This window comes from Petaurus breviceps, unplaced genomic scaffold, assembly GCF_028583685.1.
Source record: "Petaurus breviceps papuanus isolate PSGF00001 unplaced genomic scaffold, PetGlider_PUasm1.0 189, whole genome shotgun sequence".
Lineage (NCBI taxonomy): Eukaryota > Metazoa > Chordata > Mammalia > Diprotodontia > Petauridae > Petaurus > Petaurus breviceps.
The window spans coordinates 24,596,506-24,620,846 of record NW_027185809.1 but is presented as its reverse complement, the minus strand read 5'-3'; the positions used below and the strand labels follow the sequence as shown (position 1 = coordinate 24,620,846).

The 24,341-nt window shown below is 38.6% G+C and overlaps 2 protein-coding genes across 2 annotated transcripts in view; one reads left to right on the top strand and one right to left on the bottom strand.

Moving 5' to 3' along the window:
* The window catches only part of JKAMP (JNK1/MAPK8 associated membrane protein), a 449,359-nt gene that overhangs the window by 318,443 nt on the left and 106,575 nt on the right, over positions 1-24,341 (top strand). The window lies entirely within an intron of this gene.
* On the bottom strand, positions 15,580-16,090 carry LOC138164038 (small ribosomal subunit protein uS10-like). The gene has a single exon (XM_069091695.1). It carries the CDS (start codon positions 15,985-15,987, stop codon positions 15,628-15,630), a length of 360 nt encoding a protein of 119 aa, XP_068947796.1. The 5' UTR covers positions 15,988-16,090; the 3' UTR covers positions 15,580-15,627.

Sequence of the window (24,341 nt, the reverse complement as noted above, 5' to 3'; positions counted from 1 at the left end):
TGCTTTAGCGGCTAGCCTGTTTAGGTAATTTTAGATTCTAACTCTGTCATATAGTGTGTTTGCCATTTTCTCCCAGCTTTGCCATCAGCAAATCTGATGAACGTGCTAATTCTAACATTTATATAGTGCTTGCTATGGTCCAGACACAGTGCTAAGCATTTTACAATTACCTCATTTGATCCTTACCTCAGGTAGGTGCTATTATTATCCCCACTTTAACAGATGAGAAAATGAAGGAAAATGGAGATTAAGTGCCTTGCCCAGGGTCACACAGTGTCTGAGGCTAGAGTTAAGCTCAGGTCTTCCTGCCTCCAGCCCTGGTATTGGGGTAGGCTATATTGCCTTGCCTACCTACTAACTTCATTGCCTACCTACTAACATATTACTTTGCTTAGCCATTTTTCAGTCATATTTAACACTGTGATTTCTTTTGGAATTTTCTTGGCAAAGATACTGGAGTGGTTTGCCATTTCCTTCTCCAGCTTATTTACAGATGAGGAAATAGAGGCAAACATAGTTAAGTAACTTGCCCAGGGTCACACAGTTAAGTAAGTATCTGAGGTCAAATTTGAACTCAGATCTTCCTGATTTCCAGGTCCAGCAGTCTATCCATTGCATCACTTAGTTGCTAGCATATTACTAGATAGGTTAAACAGCATGAAGTAAACCTTCCATCCCCAGGGAACTCCACTGGACACCTGACATGTTGATATTAAAGCATCATCAGCCTTTTGAATCTGGCCCTTCACCTGTTTGAAATCCATCTGATTGTAGTTTCTAATTATGTTACACCTATATCATCTCCCACTATATTCTAATGGCAAGAAGAAAATTTGTCTTTTGCTGATCCTGAGTGAGTGTGCTTCATGATGTTGCTCTCTCTTGTCACCTTCTCCTTGTATTTGCTATAGTCATTGATGTCTCTGGATGGAAGGGATTAATGTCTCTCCCTTATGAGCAAAGCCTGATATAAGCACCAACTGCTATGTACAGACATATCCTGAGGAGAGGGAATTGTCACCCTGAGCCCTGTGCTGCTAGGACACTGGCAGACAGCTGGATCAGCAAGAATGAGATGCTCCTCCAAATTATAAATAAAAGAAAAGAGGAAAAAAAGACCAGTGGTTTGATCTGCCTCTGAGACTACCCAGTCTTGCCAAATGCAGGCCTTGTTCAAATTCCCTTTTGTTGCTGCTTTTTTGCTTTCAAAGCTGTTAGTCATTTAATTTACATTTTGTTCACATTTTATAGTTATTATTCTCTCTTTTAAAGAGGTTCAAACATTAACAGTCTTGGTTGAAGACATTAATGATAGCCGCTTACATTTGTAGGGAGTTTTAAGATTTGCCTAACCCACATTTTCTCATTTGACCCTCACAACAACATGGGGAAGTAGGTGCTATTATTCCCATTTTAAAGATGAAGAAACTGAGATTTAGAGACATTAAAAGAGGTGGAGCTGTGGATAGAACACCAGTCCTGGAGCCAGGAAGATGAATCTTCCTGAGTTCAAATCTGGCCTGACACTTATTAGCTGCAATCCTGAGCAAGTCATTTCACCGTTTGCTTGCGTTTCCTCATTTGTAAGATGAACTAGAAAAAGAAGTGGCAAGCCACTCTAGTGTCTTTGCCAAGAAAATATCAGATGGGCTCACAAAGAGTCAAACATGACTGAAACAATTCAACAGCAAAGAGAGGTTGACTTTCCCAGGATCAAATGACTCAGTGTCTAAGGCAGTCCTGGTCCTAGACAACTCCATACTAAGCACCCAAGCCACTGTAACATGCTTTGAGGCAGAGATGGTTACATACAAAAAGAATGAGGAGAGGGGAGGGTTTGTTTCTCATTGTAAAAATGTTCTCCCAATAATTCACGTTAAAGGGCTTCAAGAATTTGAGGTGGTAGTTTTCCTGCTTGAAAAAATATAGGGGGGTGGCCAGGTGGTGCAGTGAGTAAGAGCACTGGCCCCAGAGTTGGGATGACCTGGGATCGAATCCGGGCTCTGATACTTAGTACCACACCCAGAAATAATTGGCCCTGTAACCTTGAGCAAGTTACTTAACCCCAATTGCTTTAAAAAAAGAAAAGAAAAAATATAGGGTCAGATTTTTTTTTAATGAACAAATCTATTTTGTCTCCCTCCCAGAGCCCCGTATGGATCAGGAGAACCCCTTGACAAAAATTGGAAAATGACAAGTGTTGGAAGGCCTTTAGGGAAAAAGACACACAAACAAATTGTTTGTGGAATTGAGAATTGGTATGGTCATTTTATAGCTATGCCCCAAAAGTTCATCCAAGAGCATGATAAGGGCAGATTTTTCTTCCAACAGAGACCTTTTTTTCTCCTCAGAACTCACATAATTGGTGATACCACCAATACAAATGAGGTCTTGATTTCTAAAATAAGCTTTAAATATGGATACATAAATACATGCATGCACACACACATACATACATACATACATATATATCAAAACTTTTTTGTTAAACCAATGGAAACTGGAACCTTCTGGGCAATGTAGTTCTTTTTTATTCAAGTAGTATTTTCTTTTTTCTCCCAATTACATGTCAAGACCATTTTTAGCATTCATTTTTACAAGATTTTGAGCTCCAAATTTTTCTCTCTCCCCTCCCCTCTTCCAATAATGGTAGGCAATTTTATATAGGTTATACATATTCTATCATGTAAAACTTATTTCCATATTAGTCACAGTTGTGAAAGAAGAAACATGAAAAGAAAAAAAAACACAGAAAACAATGAAACAAGTGATAAAAGTATGCTTTGATCTGCATTCAGAGTCCATTAGTTCTTTATATAGATGTAAATAACATTTTCCTTTGTGAGTCCTTTGTACTTGTCTTGGATCATTGTGTCGCTAAGAAGAGCTGAGTCATTCATAGCTGATCATCACACAATGTTGCTAATACTGTGTACAATGTTTTCCTGGTTCTGCTGATTTCACTTTGCATCAGTTTGTACATGTCTTTCCAGATTTTTCTGAAATCTACCTGTTCATCATTTCTTACTGCACCATAGTATTCCATTACATTCATATACCACAGGTTGTTCAGTCATTCCCCAAATGAAAGACATTCAATTTCCAATATTTTGCCACCACAGAAGGGACTTGCTATAAATATTTTTGTACATGTAGGTCCTTTTCCTTTTTTATGATCTCTTTGGGATACAGACCTAGCTAGTAGTTGGGATGGATCAAGGGGTATGCACAGTTTGGTTACCCTTTGGGCATACTTCCAAATTGTTCTGCATAATGGTTGGATCAGTTCACAGCTCCACCAACAGTGCATTAGTGTCCCAATTTAACCACATCCTTTCATTTATTAAATCCTATCTTTTTTGCCATATTAGCCAATCTGATAGGTGTAAGATGGTGCCTCAAAATTGCTTTAATTGGCATTTCTCTAATCAAAAAATTATTTAGAGCACTTCTTCATATACCTATTGATAGTTTTTATTTCTTCAGCTGAAAACTGTCTGTTTGTATCCTTTGACCATTCATCAATTGGGGAATGATTTGTATTCTGATAAATTTGACTCAGTTCTCTACAGATTTGAGATTTGATGCCTTTATCAGAAGTAAAGATTGTTTCCCTGCTTTATTTCTAATCTTGGTTGCATTGGTTTTGTTTAAGCAAAAGTTCAAAAGTTTTTTAAATTTAACATATTAAAAATAATTTATTTTATGTTTTGTTATACTCCCTATCTCTTGTTTGGTCATGAATTCTTTCCTTCTCTGTAGATCTGACAAGTGGACTATTCCTGCTGTTCTAATATACTTATGGTATCACCCTTTATGTCTAAATCATGTACACATTTTGACCTTATCTTGGTATGTGGGGTGAGATATCAATCTATATCTAGTTTGTGCCCTGTTGTTTTCCAGTTTTCCTAGAAGTTTTTGTAAAATAGTGAGTTTTTATCCCAAAGGCTAAAGTCTTTGGTTTTATCAAACACTAAGTTACTATGGCCATTTACTAGTGTTCTGTGTATTTAATCTACTTCACTGATCCACCACTCTATTTCTTAGCCAGTACCAGATGGTTTTGATATTTACTAAAGAATCAACTAAAAAACTGTTGAAATAATTAACAACTTTATCGAAGCTGCAGCATATAAGATGAACCCATACAAATCATTAGCATTTCTCAATATGACCAACAAAGTCTAGTAGAAAGAGATAAAATAGAAATTCCATTTAAAATAACAGTTTTACTTGGGAGTCTACCTGCCAAGACAAACCCAAGAACTATATTAGCACAATTATAAAACGCTTTTCACACAAATAAAATCAGATCTAAACAAAGTGGGAAAATATCATTTGCTATAATGGGAATTTGAAGATCCTCCCTGCCCCTTGATCAACCTGGAAGGGAAGGGAAATTTGAAGACCTTCCCTGTTTTGAAAGTAAACTCTATCCCTAATAGGCTGAATGTAATCACATGGGGCCTGGGATGGAGAGAATTTGCTGAAGGGTGGAGCAGAGCCCACAGGGAGCTTCCTTTCTGTGAAGATAAACTCTGCCCCCTAATAGGCTGAATGTAGTCATATGGAGCCTGTGGTGGGAGGAGTTTGATGAAGGGAAGCAGAGCCCACAGGAAACTGGGAGTCAGAGCCAGAGAGATGATGGGAGAGAGAGGAGGCTCAGGCAAAGAGATAGAGAGGTTTGTGAGTAAATATTGATCTTGTATTGGTTTGTAGGAAGGCTAAAGGATGCTGTGGTTCTCAGTGTTATTATGTCTTCTTAATATCTTTAGTCTATGATGGAATCAGCTTACTACTTTTGGGATTGGATTTCCTGGTGTCTAAACAAATGTTTCTGGGGAAGGCGAGCGGCATGCAAAGGCAGGCCGGGAAGGTGAGCAGCACGCAGAGGCAGGCTTGGAAGAGGACTGATCAACTGGGGGGGCAAGTCATCCCACCAACCACAAGGGCTACTACCAGGCCTATCACCAAAGGGCTGGGACTGGAAAGAGCAAGGTAAGAACCAAATGGAGGGGCCCCTGTCCAGGACAGCAAATACTCCCAGGCCTACCACTGCATACCCCAGAAATTTTTTAAAAAGCCCCTATCAGGACCTCCAAAGACCAGGATGACAGAGTGAACCTCACCTACTCCAAACCCCCGACTCTGAAAACATAGTAACTATCACCCCAGGGCAAAAACCCTCTACAGTAAAGGCTTGGGAACCCTAGAGGAAGGGCATGGCTGCGGCCCAGCCTCAAAATGGGTAGAAAACAGACTATAAAGACTCTAGAGTCCTACTATCCTCAGAGGGAGGAACCAAACTCAGAGGGAGACAATGTGGACTCCCCACCCACAGCTGAAACATCAAGAGGGAATGGGTCTCAAGCACAGAAAGCTCTCCTAGATGAGCTCAAAAGGAACTTTGAAAACCAAATGAGAGACATAGAAGACAAAATGAATAATTCTCTCAAAACCAAAATTTTAGAATTAGAAAAATATTATAATGAAGAAAACATCTCTCTAAAAAGAAAAGTGTATGATATGGAAAAGGAGCTCCAAAAATTAACCAAGGAAAATGATTTGCTAAAAACTAGAATCAACCAAATTGAAACAAATAACTCTATGAGGAGCCAAAAATTAGTCAAACAAAACAAGAATGAAAAAATTAGAAAAAGAAAATAAAATACCTCAATGGAAAAATAACTGACTTGGAAAACAGATCCAAGAGAAAAATCTGAGAATCATAGGCCTACCAGAAAATCATGATGAAAAAATGATCCTGGACAACATTCTTCAATTCAAATTCAAAACTGAATTCAAAATTCTTTCATTAAGGAAAACTGCCCTGAGATACTAGAACCTGAGGGTAAAATAGAAATCGAGAGAATCCACCAGACACCTGCTGAAAGAGATCCCAAACTTAAAAGTCCTTGAAATGTTGTGGCCAAACTCCAGAACTACCAGGTAAAAGAGAAAATGCTTCAAGTGGCCAGAAATAAACAATTCAAATATCAAGCAACCACAGTGAAGATCACACATGATTTGGCAGCCTCTACACTGAAAGATCAGAGGCAGTGGAATACAATTTTCTGGAAGGCAAGAGATTGGGTTGCAACCAAGAATCACATACCCAGCTAGACTGAGCATATTCTTCCAGGCAAAGAGATGGTCATTCAATGATATAACAGAGTTCCAGACCTTCCTGATGAAAAAGCCAGAGCTCAATGGAAAATTCAACCTTCAATTATGAGATGCAAGAGTGACATAGAAAGGTAAACAAGGTAAACACACACACACACACACACACACACACACACACACACTGCTATTTAATGAGCAAACTGTTTATAGACAAGTAGAGGGTATGAGTATAAAATACACAAAATGACGATTAAAAAAATCTTATTAAGGGCTACAAAGGGACTGCAATGGAAGAGGAATGAATGAAGTGGAAAAGGATAAATTATGTCATACAAAGTGGCATAAAAATAATATAGCAGAGGAAAAGAAGGGAGGGAGATGAGAATTATGTGAACTTTTCCCTCATTGGGTCTGGTGCAAGGAGGGAATAACAACCAGTTAAGCATAGAACTCTATGGAAAAGAAATGAAAAAGTATCATTTTAGAGGGGAAGAGGGGAGGGGGAGGAGCTTCACATGAGATTTGTTCCTGTCACTCTTGGTGCAAAGAAGAAATAACATACTTCATTAAGTATAAAAATATCCTACAAGCAGTAGGAGGGGGAAAGGGCTACAAAGGGGGGGGGGAGTGGTTAGTAGGGAGGGAAGAAGAAAGGGGGAAGGGGAGGAAAAAGAAGGGGGCTGATAAGGGAATACTGAGGGAGGCAGTGGTCAAAAGGAAAGCTATTAAGGAGGTGAAGGGAGAAGGGGAGAAAAAATATAAGCATCAACAGGGGAGGGAAATGGATAGAGGGAAATAAACAGATAATAATCATATGAATGTGAATGGAATGAACTCTCCCATAAAATAGAGGAATAGTAGAATGGATTAGAAATCATAATCCTACAATATGCTGTTTATAAGAAACACATCTGAAACAGGGATACACAAAGGGTAAAGGTAAAAGGCTGGAGTAAAATATATCATGCCTCAGCTAAAGTAAAAAAAAAAAGCAGGGGTTTATCTCAGATAAAGCAAAAGCAAAAATTGACCTAATTAAAAGAGATAAGGAAGGAAACTATATCCTGTCAAAAGGCACCATGGAGAATGATGCAATATCATTACTTAACATATATGCACCAAGTGGTATAGCACACAAAGTCAGAGGAGAAGGTAAAGGAATTAGAAGAAGAAATAGATTGCAAAACTATACTAATGGGAGACCTTAATCTCCCCCCCCTCTGAACTTGATAAATCCAACCTCAAAATAAACAAGAAAGAAGTTAAGGAGGTGAAGAGAATTTTAGAGAGGATAGGTATTATAGATCTCTGGAGAAAACTGCATGGGGATAAAAAGGAATATACTTTCTTCTCAGAGTTTCATGGCACATACTAAAAAACTGACGATGTTGTAGGGCATAAAATCCTCACAATTCTATGCAGTAAGGCAGAAATATTAAATGCATCCTTCTCAGATCATTATGCAATAAAAATTATATGCAATAAAGGGCCATGGAAAGACAGACTAAAAACTAAATGGAAATTAAACAATTTAATCCTAAAGAATGAGTGGGTCAAACAAGAAATTATAAAAACAATCAGTAATTTCATTCAAGAGAATGATAATAATGAGACAACATACCAAAATTTTTCGGATGCATTAAAGGCAGTTCTTAGGGGAAGTTTTATATCCCTGAGTGCACACATGATTAAATTAGAGAAAAGGGAGGTCAACGAATTGGGCATGCAATTGAAAAACCTAGAAAAAGAACAAATTCAAAATCCCCAATTAAATACTAAATTAGAAATATTGAAAACCAAAGGAGAGATTAATAAAATTGAAATTAAGAAATCTATTGAATTAATAAATAAAACTAAGAGCTGGTTTTATGAAAAAAACAACAAAATTGATAGACCCTTAGTCAATATGGTAAAAAAAAAAAAGAAAATAAAGAAGAAAACCAAATTATGGTTATCGAAAATGAAAAGTGTGAATCTACCTCCAATGAAGAGGAAATCAAAACAATAATTAGGAATTATTTTCCCAATTGTATGCACATAAATTTGACAATCTTAGGGAAATGGATGAATATTTACAAAAATACAAGTTGCAGAGATTAACTGAAGAGGAATTAAATTACTTAAATAACCCCATCTCAGAAAAAGAAATTGAACAAACCATTAGTCAACTCCCTAGGAAAAAAATCTCCAGGGCCAGATGGATTTACTAGTGAATTCTATCAAACAATTAAAGAACAATTGATTCCAATACTCTACAAACTATTTGGGAAAATGTGTGAAGGAGTCCTACCAAATTCTTTTTATGACACAAATATGGTACTAATACCTAAATCAGGAAGAGCTAAAACAGAGAAAGAAAATTATAGACCAATCTCCCTCATGAACATAGATGCAAAAATTCTAAATAAAATATTAGCAAAAAGACTACAGCAACTTATCTCAAGAATAATACACTTTGATCAGGTAGGATTTATTCCAGGAATGCAAGGATGGTTTAATATTAGGAAAACCATCAGTATAATTGATCATACCAGCAATAAAACTAGCAGAAACCATATGATCATCTCAATAGATGTAGAAAAGGCTTTTGACAAAATACAATATCAATTCCTATTTAAAAAAAAAAACATTAGAAAGTATAGGAATAAATGGAGCCTTCCTTAAAATAATAGGTAGCATCTATTTAAAGTCATCACCAAATATATGTAATGGGAGAAGCTAGAAGCATTTCCCATAAGATCAGGGGTGAAACAAGGGTGTCCACTATCACCCCTCTTATTCAATCTGGTACTATAAATGTTAGCAGTAGCAATTAGAGAAGAAAAAGAAATCAAAGGAATCAAATTAGGCAAAGAAAAGGCCAAGCTATCACTCTTTGCAGATGATATGATGATATACTTAGAGAATCCTAGAGAACCAAGTAAAAAACTACTTGAGACAATAAATAAATTTGGCAAAGTTGCAGGATATAAAATAAACCCACATACATCCTCGGCATTCCTATATATTTCCAATGAAATTCAACGGCAAGAGATAGAAAGAGAAATCCCATTTAAAGTTACTGTAGACATTATAAAATACTTGGGAATCTACCTGCCAAAACAAACCCAGGACCTATATGACCACAACTACAAAACACTTTTCTTTTTTTTCCTTTTTTCAAATGCTTTATTAACTTCTGATTTACATCATTCATTTCCACCAGATTTTGAGTTACAAATTTTCTCCCCATTTTCCCCCTACCCACTGCCCCAAAATAGCAGTCCCACAGGAGATCCCCTCCTCCAATCTGCTCTCTCCAATATTTTCTCCCATACCCCTTTCAAATTTTCCAGTGGATCTCTATGGCCCAGTGCCTGTATATCTTATTTCCCAATTACATGTAAAACAGTATTAATAATAGTGTATGTATATATATACATATATGTATTTAAATATTTGATTTTAAAACTTTCAATTCCAGATTCATTCCCTTCTTCCCTTTTCACCCACCCTTACTGGGAAGATAAGCAGTTCAGTATAGGTTGTACATATGTGGCTAATGCAAAACAATAACATAGTAGATATATTGTAAAAGACTGACTATTTCCCTCCCTCCTATCTCACCTCCCACTTATTCTATTTTCTACTTTGATCCCGTCCCTTTTCAAAAGTGAAGACTTCTTCTGATGTAATGGGCAGATAGGAACAATTTGTTCCAAAATGACCATAGTTGGTCAGTCATCAAAGACAGCAAGGTCATCCACTACCTCCTGATCTGTCTCTGGTCATTCTGATTTTTGTCTTGCCACTGGACTTCAATGAGTTGGAAGAGTGAGGGTGACAACTTTGTGCAACTCTGCTTCACTTCAATTCATGCACAAGTCAAAACATCGCCCCATAATTTATTCTTTGAATACAAAGGTGGAACAACAACTGTTTTGGTACCATGTGTCAGGAGCAGTGTTGTGGTACTCAGTTGTGGCCCTCCTGTCCATGTTGCAGAGGTGTTTTGTGGCATAGATGTTCACTGGATACTCAGTTTTCTAACATCTAATTTGGAGTCATGATCATCATAATTAAACAGCATTGCGCAGCAATCATAGCCAGCTAGCTATTCTCATAGACAAACAACACACTCAGGAGTGGCAAGAACTGTGTTTTCAGCTTTGCAACTGTCATATTTATGGAGTCATCAGCAACTGATAAGAGTGTACTATCATGGCTGACCCAAGCAAGGCCGTTTCCACTGGCAGAGAAACTGACCCCATGAACCCAATCACCACTTCCATTACCACCAAACTCTGACATTGATTGACAAAAAAGGTATCTTGGTACTCCATGGCCATGGCTGGCTTTTCATTAACTTTTTTAATGTAGGCAGAATAAACTGCATTTGAAGTCACAAGATCTGGTAACCAGTGAAACACTGTCAGGGTGCCAGTCCAAACTAAGGACAGTAGAACAAATTGACTTTTTTTATGTGTTTTCTCACCCACCAGTCTGAGATTCAAAGTAGCACAGAGAAATCAAACAAGTTTTGCTACCTACAGCAAATTCATTCTCCAAAATTTATTTCCCCCAGGACACTAGCAATTGGTAGGATCAGGACAGACTTTCTAGTGGTACTGGAGCTGAACTTTGAAGGGTGGAGCAGAGAAGGAGTGTACTCCAGGTGTAGGGAAGGGAAGAGCTTGTGAAAAGGTACTCAGGACGCACAATGGAAAAAGTCAGCCATATCCAGAGAAAAAACTATGGATTCGGGATGCAGAACAAAACAGATTATTTTATTTTTTGTTTTGTTTAATTTTGTTGTTTTTTTTTCTTTCTCATGGTTTTTCCCATTCATTATAATTCTCCTATGCAACATGACTAATGTGAAAATGTGTTTAATAGGAATGTATATGTAGAGATCATATCAGATTGCAAGTCATCTTGAGAAGGGAATGGGAGAAAATTTAAAACTTATGGAAGTAAATGTTGAAAACTAAAAATAAATTTAATATAAAAATTTTTTTAAAAAGAAAGAAAAAACACTTAGGAGATGGAATGCTATGTATGGGTGATTGCAAAGGCCAGTCTGGCTAGAATACATAGTGTGTTAATTAATGAATGAATGGGGGGAAAAAAACCTGATTTGTTAAGTACTGACTATGTGCAAAACACTGTGCTAAAGTGCTAGGAATATACATAGAAAAGTGAGACAGGCTCTGTTCTCTAGGAGCTCACATTCTAAATGAGGGAAACAAAGGTTCTAACTACAAGTCAGAAAGGTCCCATAGTCCTTAGAATGTAAGCAACAAATCAGGTGGTGATGTCTCTTCTTTCATGTCACTTCCACTGATAAAATGACATCAGTTTCTGATGTTGAGCCTCATAACACTGCCAAGGACTTTGGTGGCAAGAACTTTCTTTTCTGGGTCATCAGTAGAGCAGTAGCCTGACCGCATCTACCCAGGATGATGGCTACAGGCACTGCTTTGGAATCATTGCTATTCCTCAGGCTTTGGATTCAAAGTCCTGGGCTATCTCCATCAGGGTCTGAGAGGAGGTGGTAGTTTGACTTGTGTGGCATGTGCTGCCTCCTGTTTCTCCAGAATGACATCCTGCCTCTTCAGCTTCTTGCCTGACCTGTGTGTGGCAGCTGATTAGCTGCCTTGGGAGGGTTGTCTGGCCTAGCGAGGGCAGGACTGGGGAATAATGCACAGTAAACCTGAAAATGTATGCTGGAGCCAGGTTGTGAAGGGCTTTTAAAAGCCAGGCAGAGAAATTAGTATTTTCTCCTAAAGGCAAGAAGAGGCAACTATAGCTTCTTTTAACAGTAGAATGACATGGTCTGCCCTGTGCTTTAAGTTTATCTTTTTTGGCAGAAGTACAGAGAAGAGATTCGAGAAAGGAGAGACTGTAAACAGTGAAACCCAATTAGGAAGCTATTGCAGTAACTCAGGCAAGAGGTGATGAGGGCTTAAATGGGATGGTGTCTGTGAGTGGAGAGGGTAGATTCAAGAACTACTGCAGAGATAGAATTGACAAGAGTTGGTTATTAACTGAAGAGATGTGTGGGAGAGTGAACAATCCAGGATGATTCTGAAAGTGCAAGTCTGACTGCCTGGTAGTTCTGATAGATATTGGGACAAAACTAGATTCTTGTTAGTGGAGATTTATTTAGCCATAGCAGAAAGACATTTAAGAAGGATAGATATGGAGAACATTTCAAGGTGGTTCAGCTGCGGGGAGCTCTCTTCAGCTGCCTATCATGATCAACCAGTGCCCTTGTAGGTCTTTTTGGCTACTTTATACTCAGGCAACCAAAAAGTGATGTCAACAGCCTGAGTTCCCTGAGCCAGCCAAGACTTAAGAATGGTTTCTATACTTTTTAAGGAAAAATTAGCTTGATTTGCAGGGAGCGGAGGTAGGATGGGGAGGGCTTAGAAAACTGCTCCTATCTCAATGCTGGTGACCTCAATAGGAATATGGAAATTGGGAACAGGAGTGGGTTTTGGAAGAAGGATAATGAGTTTTTTGAAAATGTTGAATTTGAGATGGAAACAGGACATAGAGTTGGAGGTGTAAAATACAGTTGGCGATACAGTTGACTGGAGGTCAGGAGAGAAAGACAGGGACTGTATGTGGGAACTGATGGATATAAAAGTGATAGCTGAAATTGTGAGAAGATGAAGTCACTAGGAAAGTGTACAAAAGAATGAGAAGAAGGACTGGGATAGAACTCTGAGTATTCCCCATGCATATGTAGAGACCAAAAGTGGCTTGACAAGGGCAAGAACATTATCATGAAAACTTTATACTTCCGCAGTGATACCTGTTTTTTGGTGATATTACTGAGTCTCTTTAGACTCTCTACTTGACCAGCTCTTCACCATCTGTTGCTCTCTGCTTTTCCAATTATCTTCAGAATAAACTAATACCCTTATCAGCATTCACTAGAAATGTTGGGATCGGTGAATCTCTCTCTTTCAGAGGAAGGCAATACAGCTTTCACCCTCCTACTCTGCCTCAACTGTCTTCAATTCAGATGTCATTTTTGGGACTGGAAGCTAGGTGACATAGCAAATAGAGCACCAGACCTGTTTACAGAAAGACCTGAGTTCAAATTTTACCTATGATACTTACTAGCCAGGAGACCTTGGGCAAGTCATTTAACCTTGTTTGCCTCAGTTTCCTCATCTGTAAAATGAACTGGAGATGGAAATGGCAAACTACTCTAGTATCTTTGTGAAGAAAATTCCAAAAAGGGTCACAAAGAATCTGACAAACTGGAAAAAATCTTCATGATCCCCTGCTATTTTGGCCTTCACCCAATGGGAATTTCTATGGTTACTTCTCTTATGGGGAAGGCTATATAGCTCTCCCCAATCAGTCAATGATAATAAAGGTATTTCTTTCAACCAATCAGCTCATACAAGCTAACAGATACACAGATTAAGATTATGTCTGCTCTTTAAATTTTTCTTTGAATTCTTCTTTATATTAACTTGTCATTTATTTTCTTCTTCTGAGTATCTGCCTAATTCTCCTATGACTTATGATCACAAATCTATTTTAGTTTAGGTTTTACTCCCTTGGCTACACAAATGTCCCCAGGGCTCTACTTCCCTAAGTGGAAATATAGTTTGTCGATATGATAAAAATGGTTTTTAACCTCTTGCATCATCCCCCTCTTTTCTATGCAAATGACAAAGACTAATCTTATTAGAGAAGGCTTAAAAGGATGACAACTTTTGTCATATTTCACTGTCTGGCATCTCCCTCATCTTTCTATATATGTATTAAGCATTACACATTGCAAAGCAAATTCTAATTGATATTTTTGTATTGTATAGAAGATTTCAATTCTTTATGGCATATGTTGACAATAAGTCCCTGTCCATGGTTCACTTGTCCTCCTTTTCCTTGAAAATGACTCGAGTATTTATTATGCTTTTTAAAGGACATTATCTTGGGGCAGCTAGGTGCTGCAGTGAATAGAACACAGGCTTTGGTGTCAGGAAGACCTGAGTTCAAATTCTGCCTAAGACACTTGACACTTACTAAGTGTGTGACCCTGGGCAAGTCAGTTAACCCTGATTGCCTTGCTTCTACCCTACCAAAAAAAAGGAAACTTTTTGATCGGTGCAGGTTTCTAAACCATCAGAGATCCTAAGCCTAAAGGAACCAAAGGCATTAGAGGGCCCTGGCTTCCACGGACTCAAATTGGCAGCCAAATGCTCATACCATGCATAAGGGATATGCTGGAAATGCCTCATCTCCTACCAGTTTGAAGCTATGGAGCTGGAACCAGTGGAGTTCAGCCCACCATCCCACAATCACTAAAGTTGACATTTGCCACCTTCCAGGATCTTAGAGCAATCAAGGATCCAAGACTCCAGAGAGAGAAAAAAAGGAAAAAAAGAAAGAAAAGAAAAAAGGGGGGATGCCCAAGATAGCTCACATATATCATGTCACTGAAAGAGATTCACTAGAGATCCTTAATGTCAGGACAGCAAAAGTTACAAGGGCCTATGCTTTCAGGGATCCATAACAATATTAAATCAATGAACTCCCACTCTGAAATTCCTTTTTCTAATGAAAATCTATACTATTTTTTTTTGCTGCTACAACCTTCTTAACCTTGTTCATCTTCATCACATTTATTGTCTTCCCCTCTCTCTGATCTCCTAGTCCATTACTTGTTTAGTTTTTGACTCTGTAGTTGATAGTTTGACTTATATGTCCTAGTCCATTACATCAGCCTTGTTCACAGTCTTGACTCTACAGTTGATGGTTTGACTTGTATGTTGGCCTACACCCTTTAATGACTTAGCCACTTGATTGACTGCCCTCCATACCCTGGCAATCCTTAATGCTAGATTATCTTATTTGCCTTCTCTGATGCTACTAAATGCCTATGGAGGAAGTCACACACAAAAGCATACTGCATCCATTTTAAATTTGTATTATAAATTCATCTCAACTGGGCCCCCATTGCTGTGTGGCGCTCCTTTTGTTCTTCCCTGATGGGCCATTGAGCTGCTTTTGACTAGCTCCTCTCTCTTCAAACCCCATATCCTTTCACTACTTTTGCTGTTTCAGCAGATGCCCTCACATCTTCCTTTACAGAAACAAATTGTCTTTCCCTATCCTTTCCTCCTTTGTTCAATTCTCTCTGGTGTTCCTCTTTATAAAGGCTAACCTGTCTTTTTGTTATTGATTCCATCCCTTCCCATCTGCTCTAAGAACTTCTCTGATTCTTATCTTCAGTCTGTCTTCCCTGCTGCCCACAAGCATTCTCAGTCTCTCCCACTCATATAAAATCTTCACTGGACTCCACCATCCCATCAAGCAATCATTCTATATCTTGCTTACCTGTCAGGCAGACAGGTGATTGTTAACTGACTGACTGACAAGTTAGAGGGATATAAGAGACATACAGAGGTCCCACCACTCAGTGGAATTTACTTGAATTCCCAACAATTTCTTTTTTTTTTTAATAGTTGCAATCAATTTATTAAAAGAGATTGGTTAGGCATCTGCAATGGTGACTTCAACTTCTACACCTGGTTCAATGCTGATGGAAGTGATCTGTTTAACAATTTCAGAAGGACTGCGCAAGAGAATAAGGCGTTTGTGGATTCTCATCTGGAACCGATCCCAAGTCTTCGAACCTTCACCGCAAGGAGTTTTTCTAGCTGTGATTCGAAGTGTCTTGGTGGGCATTCGAACAGGTCCCTTCACTTTCAAGTTCTTCTCTTTGGCTCCTCTGATTAGGTCGGCATACACTTTCTCGAGTGATTTCACGTTGCGGCTGGTCAGGGTGATCCGGATCCGGTGAATGGCCACTTCGGGCTCCACAAGGGTCTTGCCGGTGTCTTTGAATGCCATGAACAGGGGTGAGTCAGGAGGAGGAGAGGCAGAGACTGCCGACTCCAAGCGGCTGCAGCGGCGATACCTTCACCAAAGAGCCCAACAATTTCTTAACTCTTCAGTCTGATGATCTTTCCTCAGCCTTCATGCTACCTGAAGTCTACAGCTTTTCACTGCCCTGTCCTCCTGAATACTATCTCTTCTCTTGGCTTTCTTGACACAGGCTGTTTTCTTTTGGTTCTCCTTCTACCTGCCTACCCAAACAGGTTTTTTGCCTCCTTTGCTGCTTCACTATCCATTTCTATCCCTCAGCAGTCTGTCCTGGTCTCTCTTTTTACTTTGTTTTCTCTCTCAGTAATCTTTTTTTCTTTTTGGAGGAGGCAATTGGAGTTAAGTGACTTGCCCAAAGTCACACAGCTAGTAAGTGTGTCAAGTGTCTGAGTCTGGATTTGAACTCAGGTCCTCCTGACTCCAGGACCTATGCTCTATTCACTGCACCACCTAGCTGCCCCAAGGCATTCCTTGTAAGAATTCTTCGTTTCCCTCAAGGTTCAGTTCAGGTCTTTCCACATCTTCCTACCCCAGAGGTTAGCCCTTTTCTACCTTTTTCAGATAACTTTGCATTTAATCATCTATTTATATGTTGTAAACTCCTCGAAGGCTGGTTGAGCTGTTTTGACTTTTCTATCCCTAGTACCTTGCATAGTGCCTTTTACCATGGGCATTTGACAAAACGTCTGTTGCATTGAATTGAACCACCAGATGGTACCATCTGTTACACCATTAACACACTGGGACCAGGATGCATCTCACTCACAGCTACACCATCATCCTAGTTACACGGTTTGTCAGCTTGGAGTCATTATCCTTGACTCTTTTATATCCACCCAATATTTCCAACCAATTGCCAAATCTTGGTGCCACAACCACCCTCCATGAGGCCATGACTGGATGATTACAGAAAGTTCCTAACTGGTCTCCATTTCTCCAGTCTCTCTTCTCTATCCTTTCCTACTTATAGCTGCTAAAGTTGATAGGATAGTCCTAAAGACATCGTTCTGAACAAGTCACTCCCTTACTCAGAAAACTTCAGAGGCTCCCTAAGACACTCCCTAGGACAAAAGGCCAATCCCTCTGTTTGCCATTTAAAGCCCTTCACAGCCTGGCCTATTTTTCTAGGCCACATCTACAGTAGACTATAGAGGGCAGATACTTTTGTTTTTGTCTTTGTAGACCCAGTACTTAGCCCCAACATTGAATAAATGCTTGCTGATTGAGTAACTGATCCTAAGGACTTATAAAGGTTTTTCAATTTTGAGAGCCTCCCACTCTTTCTGAGTCATCTTCCATACCTCTGTCTAGTCAGGTAGGCCACATTGTACACTCACAATGATATCACTTCTCTCTCTCTTTACCCTTATCCAAATATTCTTTACCACACTTCCTCTTTCAGGTTTACATGTTTCCATGTAGGTAAATTTTCTTAACATACATCGCTACTCTGCTACCCACCCTATTGGGTTTGTTCCATTTGAGTGAGTCACGTTTGCAGTATTGTAGACATAACTCCCATATAATCTCATAGGTCTCATAGAAGCACTTAGTGTTATTTACCATCACCACACAATGGGTTCAAATCCTATACCACCTGCTACTTTTGTAACTTTTGATAAGTTACTTAACCTTTTTGACTCTCAGTTTCCCCTTCTATAGAATAAGGGTTTGGATTAGATTCAGGACTTTTAACCTTTTTTGTGCATCATAGATACTTTTGGTAAGTCTGGCGAAGTTTACGGATCCCTTCTGTGATTAATTTTTTTTAATGTATAAAATAAAAACAAAAGATTGCAAAGGAAACACATTTTATTGAAATAGTTATTTTTAAAATGTATTTTCTTTCGTGTGTATAAATCATATTTTATTTTCCCCAATTACATGTAAATACAATTTTCAACATTTATTTTCATAAGATTTTGAATTCCAAATTTTTTCTCCCTCTCTGTCTCTTTCCACCTCCTCCCCAAGATGGAAAACAATCTGATAGAGGTTATACATGTGCAATCATGTTAAACATATTTCCACATTGGTCATGTTGTGAAGGAAGAAACAAAAGAAAAGGAAAAAAACACACAAAAAGACCCCAAAGAAAGCAAAAATGGTATGCTTCGTTTTGCATTCAGACTCTGTCTGTTCTTTCTCTGGATGTGGATGGCATTTTTCATCATGAGTCTTTTGCAATTGTCTTGGGTCATTGTATTGCTAAGAAGAGCTAAGTTTATTATAGTTGATCATTGTACAATGTTGCTGTTACTGTGTACCATATTCTCCTGGTTCTGTTCACTTCACTCAGCATTGGTTCATAAAATATGTTTTCAAAAACAAAATTTCCAAATCCTACATTAAAAAATCCTGGTCTCTAAGATACCTTCCAACTCTAAATTTATCATCCTAAAATCTCCTGCCTTTCAGAAGCTATCTTTTGGAAATATGTGATTCAAAAATATTTATTTATTTATTGACTACTTAATAAAGCATGAGACTTTTTTATTCTGACTACTTTTCACGGTGGTATTTCATTAGCGATTAACATCCCTATATTATTGAATATTAATGAACTGTAATCTCCTAGACTATCGCTTTTGAGCTGCCATGATTCTCCTCCAAGTTCTTCAGTGTAGCATGGTGTCTTTCCAAATGAGTACTAACAACGGATGTTTTCACCATCTATGGACCTTCATGTATTCTGGTTCAACTCATGGCCATGTTTAATAGAAGTTTACCTATCTCTGGCCCACTCTTTCCCAACTCAGAAAACGGTAATCTTCTATAGTTTTGGGACGTCATTATTCAGTTGTTCTATGTACTGGCAGTCCAAAGCAAGAAGTGTTGAATGATAGAACATTTATAGACTTGGTGCTATTGTTTTCAAACTGCCACTGTCTGTAACTTTTTTCTTGTTCTTGGGTTGCTCCTTGCCTTAGTTAATCCTTAGTATTCCCATGTTAGATGCTCTTTATGCTGCCATTCACCCAGTTCATGGCTCCTTCCTTATCATGGGCCCTAAAAGAGACTTCTATTAAACCATTATCTTCTTAGTGAGAAAACTTTTACGTTTGTCTCATTCCCAGATGCTTAGTGAAGCTATTTCCCTCTTGGAGAAAGGGATAGAGGGGGGAGTTGTTCATAGGTTAGCTCTGAATTCCAATGTTTCCATGGCATTTGTTAACCCCCTTGGCAGAAAACCAATATTTAAGACATGAATCCTTTGAAGAAACCTATGATTTAGGGGCGGCCAGGTGGCTCAGCGAGTAGGAGCACTGGCTCCAGTGTCGGGATGACCTGGATCAAATCCGGGCTCGGATACTCAGCACCACACCCAGAAATAACTGGCCGTGTAATCTTAAGCAAGTTACTTAACCCCAATTGCTTAATAAAAAAAAAAAAATGTAAAAAAAAAAAAGAAACTTATGATTTACTTGTCTCTCTCAGAAAGAAGGAATTGTGTCAAACTATTTGGAAAAGGAGATTGAGATTTGCTACAACTGTCCTATCTTCTCTTCGCAACATTCTGATTATTAGCATTAGATTAGCTGACAAATCTCAATTTGAAATAATATTAAAAGGGGAAAAATCCCAAACCTTCATGGAGTATTTCCTTGATAGTAAACACAGGATATCCTGCATCATAAATGACTTCAGCAAATGAGTTGTTCTCCCATACATAGCCAAGTAACACATTCAGACACTATTCCCTAGGCTGTTGAGAAGATTCACAGTGAAAATGCTCTTCTCATTGAAGAAGGGGCTTTGCCAACTTGGCTGAAAACAGACCTTAGAGAGTTTTCAGATGAGCTTAAAAGGGTTCACAATATTTGATATTTAATTATTTGCTGTCTCTATTTGCCTTATTATCTCAGATACTATGGAGGACAAGTAGAACGTATGAATTATGCTGTATTTTCCCCCCACTTATGTGACTCATCTCCCTGACTAGATTGTGAGATCCATAATGGTGGGAGGCCATGGCTCGTGCTTTGATGTCAACCAGAACATAGCAGATGCTTAATAAATTATTCATTGGTTGATTCAGCTTAAGGCACAGGTGAAATAGAAAAACTGCAAAGTTTATTCTATGTTGCCTGTTACCTGGCTTTCCAATACTGACATTCATATCTGGAGAGGAAGGGCAAAATGTACAAATCCACATCTTGTCAGGGAGGAAATGTGTTCAGTCTATGAAGCGGCAGGAATGTTTTCCTCTCAGACAGCTATATTCTGGTCACCCCAGGACACTTCATGGGTCTGCTTTAGTAAAAAAAAAATCCTCCTTCCTATTTTGCCATTTCCTACAAAGTGCTCATGAGGGAGGGATGTCACCCTGGCACTCTGTGTTTCCCAATCTGTCCTCTAGTTTGTTTACTTTCTCAAGCATATGATATTTGTATATATTTGTATACTCCATAGTAGCCAGGAAACTCAAAACTATGGCTCAAAACTCACTTATATTTAGTCATTATAATGAACTAATAAGCTAGGTTTAAGTTTACTTTGAGACAGTGGGAAATTCACTTCCTTTCATTCAGTTTCCTCAGCTATAAAATGGGGGTAGTGATACTTGCATTGCCAATTATTATGGAATGTTATTGTGAAGAAAGTACATTGAAGCATGTTATATGAAGGTTTGGTTGTTCTATTACTACTGGAGAATCATAGAATTTGTTTAATTTTTTTTTTCCCAGAACATGAAGTTCCAGTTAAACTCCTAGAAGAAGTAATCTAAATTCAATACTCACAACTTCCAACAGCTAGAGGTACCACCACCTTCAATATGTGTGAGAGAAAGTAAACTGTTCATAGCCTATATCAGATTACTATCTTATGGAGGCAGGAGGAAAGTGGAGGGGGGGGGAATTTGGAACTCAAAATCTTATAAAAAAGAATGTTGGAAACTAAAAATTAATGAATTAATTAAAAATAAAAAGAAAGTAAACCCTTCAGTACACAACATAGATAATACTGAGGTAGAAACTCAAATTGATTGCTTCATGAGAGTAATGTTTCAATTTTAGTAATTAACATGAAATTTCAGAACATAACTCCTTAGTGTATATATATATATATATATATATATATATCTCCATCTATATATCTATATCTATGTATCTTAGCACCCAGCGTTCTAAAACAAACAATATATATAATATATTAGCTGTGATAATGACCATAGCCAAAGTTACCTTTAACCCTCAATGCAATTTTTGACTTTTCAATTTGGGAAACATAAGCCCACCATTAAGTTCTCTCAATACCAAAGTTTCTTCTCAGAAAGAGACTCAAGAATTCTATTCGTGTTTCTTTACAAGATGAGAGTCAAATTTAGTTCTTTCAGAAAATAAGTTCTGTGAGTCCTTTCTCTCCTCTCCCAGTCTTTTTTCAGCCATCACAAAACAAATGTTTTAAAAAAACTGTTTATACTCATTGCTTCCTCTTCTCATATTCTCACTATCTTCTCAAACTCTCCCACCTTGAGACAATCTAGCTTCTAATCCCTCTCCTCATCTGAAACTGCTCACCAATAATCTTTTAATTACGAAATCCAATGGCCTTTTCTTAGTTTTTAAAATCATTTTTGACCTCTCTTCAGTGTTTGACCCTTTTGTTTAACCCTCCATCAGAATGTGCTCTTCTTCCGAGCTTTCATGATTTTGCTTTCTCCTGTTTCTCCTTTTGGCTCTCTAACTCATCCTTCTCAATATTCTTTGTCGGACCATCATCCATGATTCCTGTCTAACTTCTTCCCTAAGACTCTTGCCAAAGTCCTCTTTTCTCTTTACGTTCATTTAATCAGTTCCAGTGAGTTCAATTATCGTTTCTATGCAGATGACTCCTGGATTTATAAATTCCAGCCCTCACCTCTCACTTTACATTTTCACATCCTGCTAGAAATCTCCTCCTTGATGTTCCACATACACCTTAAGCTCAGTCCCTGGAAAACAGAGGCAATCATTGCATATTAAACAACGTGAGGAAGACCTCGGTTAAACTCCTTCCTCAGACACTTACTAGCTGTGTGACTCGGGACAAATTATTTAAGAGTTTTCAGGCTCAGTTTCCTCATCTACAAAAAAGAGGGCAGTAGTAACACCTATCTCATAAAATTATGAGGAATAAATTAGATACACATGTAAGTTGCTTTGCAAACCTTAAGCACTGTATAAATATTAGCTGTTACTTTCTTGAAACCCACTCCTCTTTCTGACTTCTGTTTTTTAATCTTTTCAGTCACCCACTCTTACAATCACAGATTACCCTATCATTCTCCTTCAAACTCCATAGCCGATCAATTGCTAAATATTATTGATTTTTTTCCTCTAGATCTCCTATATCCATCCCTTGTCTTCACTCACAAAACCACTATACTAGTTCAGGTCCATTGCACTTTTTGAGGAGCAAAATCATAACTTTAAGTCTCTGGGGCTAATGAAGAATATCAACTTTCCTCATCCCTATAATCATCTTCCAAGGAGAAGCCATGTTTGTTTCTTTGTTTTCCTCTATCTGAAATTCAGTCTTTTTACAACACCTTTCCTGCCCCTCTTCAACTATTAGGCAAAATCACTGGTTAAGGGGTTGTTTTTATTTCCATGTTTACTTTCATGTCTATCCTATTTAAAACGTTGCAGTAAAACTTAGAGCCCATCAGCCCTAAATGTTTGCATTGTGTACTGGTTGAGAGTGAAATGGGAGGAAAAAGTGTGTTCAAAGACTTTGATTGACTTGAGTTCGATTTGACTCACTTGATGAAACTGTAGAATGTAAAGGGTTGGTAATAGAGACAACTTAGTGTTTTTGTTTGATTGTTTTTGAGCCCTGTCAGACTCTTCCTGACCCCTCTCGGAGTTTTCTACATCTTAGCAAAGATACTGGAATGGTTTGCCATTTTGTTCTCCAGCTTATTTTACAGATGAAGAAACTGAGGCAAACAAGGTTAAGTAACTTGCCCAGGGTCACCCAGCTAGTAAATGTCTGAGGCTAGATTTGAACTCAAATCTTCCAAGCTTCATGCTCTATCCACAGCATCCCCTAACTGTTCCAATTCAGTGTTAGTGATACTTTGTATGTAGGCCTTAGCACTATGTCCGACATATAATAGGTGATTAATAACTGTATATTGGCTGACCAACTATAAAGAAGCATCTACATTTTATTATTCCTTTGGGAAGTGTGAAGAAGTACCACTCAATTTGATAGAAATTTTTGTCAGGCAGCCATAGCTGACCAAAGGATCAGTCACACCCCCTAGTTTGGAACCAGGCAGCCAGCTCTGAGGACACATATATTCTCTAGAAGTCATTTAAGATAGGAAAAGACTTTGAAGAGTGTGAGCTCCGACAGTGGAGAAGGAAAGAGCGGATTTCTGTGCCTCCCTAATTCCCCCCCCACCCCCATATTGACAACACTCTAATAGTTACTGCAGTAGAATACACTGTAGTCAGCAGAAGGCAGGCCCATAAAGTCCAGCTGCAGAAGAGGCAGACAGGGTGACAGAAACAGGAAGTTAGTATTAATATTGGCAGTCAGAAGTTGAATTGCAGAGAGGTGCAATCCCAGAAAGCCCAGCTGAGTGAACTGCCCAGTAGACATTGCTGGGTTCAGGGGAGAGCCAAACCATGATGAGAGAAAGGACCTTGGGGGCCTGCGGCACTGGACATATGAGCTGCCTTGATTATATGTGCTTCCTGTTCCTCTTTACCTGTGACCACTTCTATATGTGTGACCACTTTCCCCATTGATATGTACGATATGTATTTGTGGATGAGTGCGTTTCTTCCATTTGAATTGTCTTAGGAAGCTTCTGAAGATTACCTGGCAGGATGAGGTACCAGATGCTGAGGTTGTTTCTCAAAGTAAACCGCCAAACTCTGCTTCAGACAGCGTAACTCCGATGGGCTGGCCGCAGAAATGCTGTGGGGGTGGCTGTTGTCCTTCTTTCTCTAAGAGGACCAAAATGACATCACTATGCTAGAGTCAAGTTTCAGTGTTTCCAACTGTGGCTGATCAGAACAATACAAGCTTGGCATGCTCTACCGTATGTCAGGCACAATAGTCTGTGTGAACATTTGGGGTGGGTAATCTAAATTTGCACATCCTGCATTGCTTCTGAGCTGCTTCAAAATTCTCTTTTGCTCCTAGAGCACAGCACCTTCTCTTATGTGGGCATGCCATGCTAAGCAGTCCTGGGCCAGAGTCTCCCAAGCCACACAATCAATTCCAAAGTTCTTGAGAGAGACCTTGAGAGTGTCCATGTATCGCTTCTTCTGACCACCATGTGAATGCTTGCCCTGTGTGAGTTCTCCATAAAACAGTCTTTT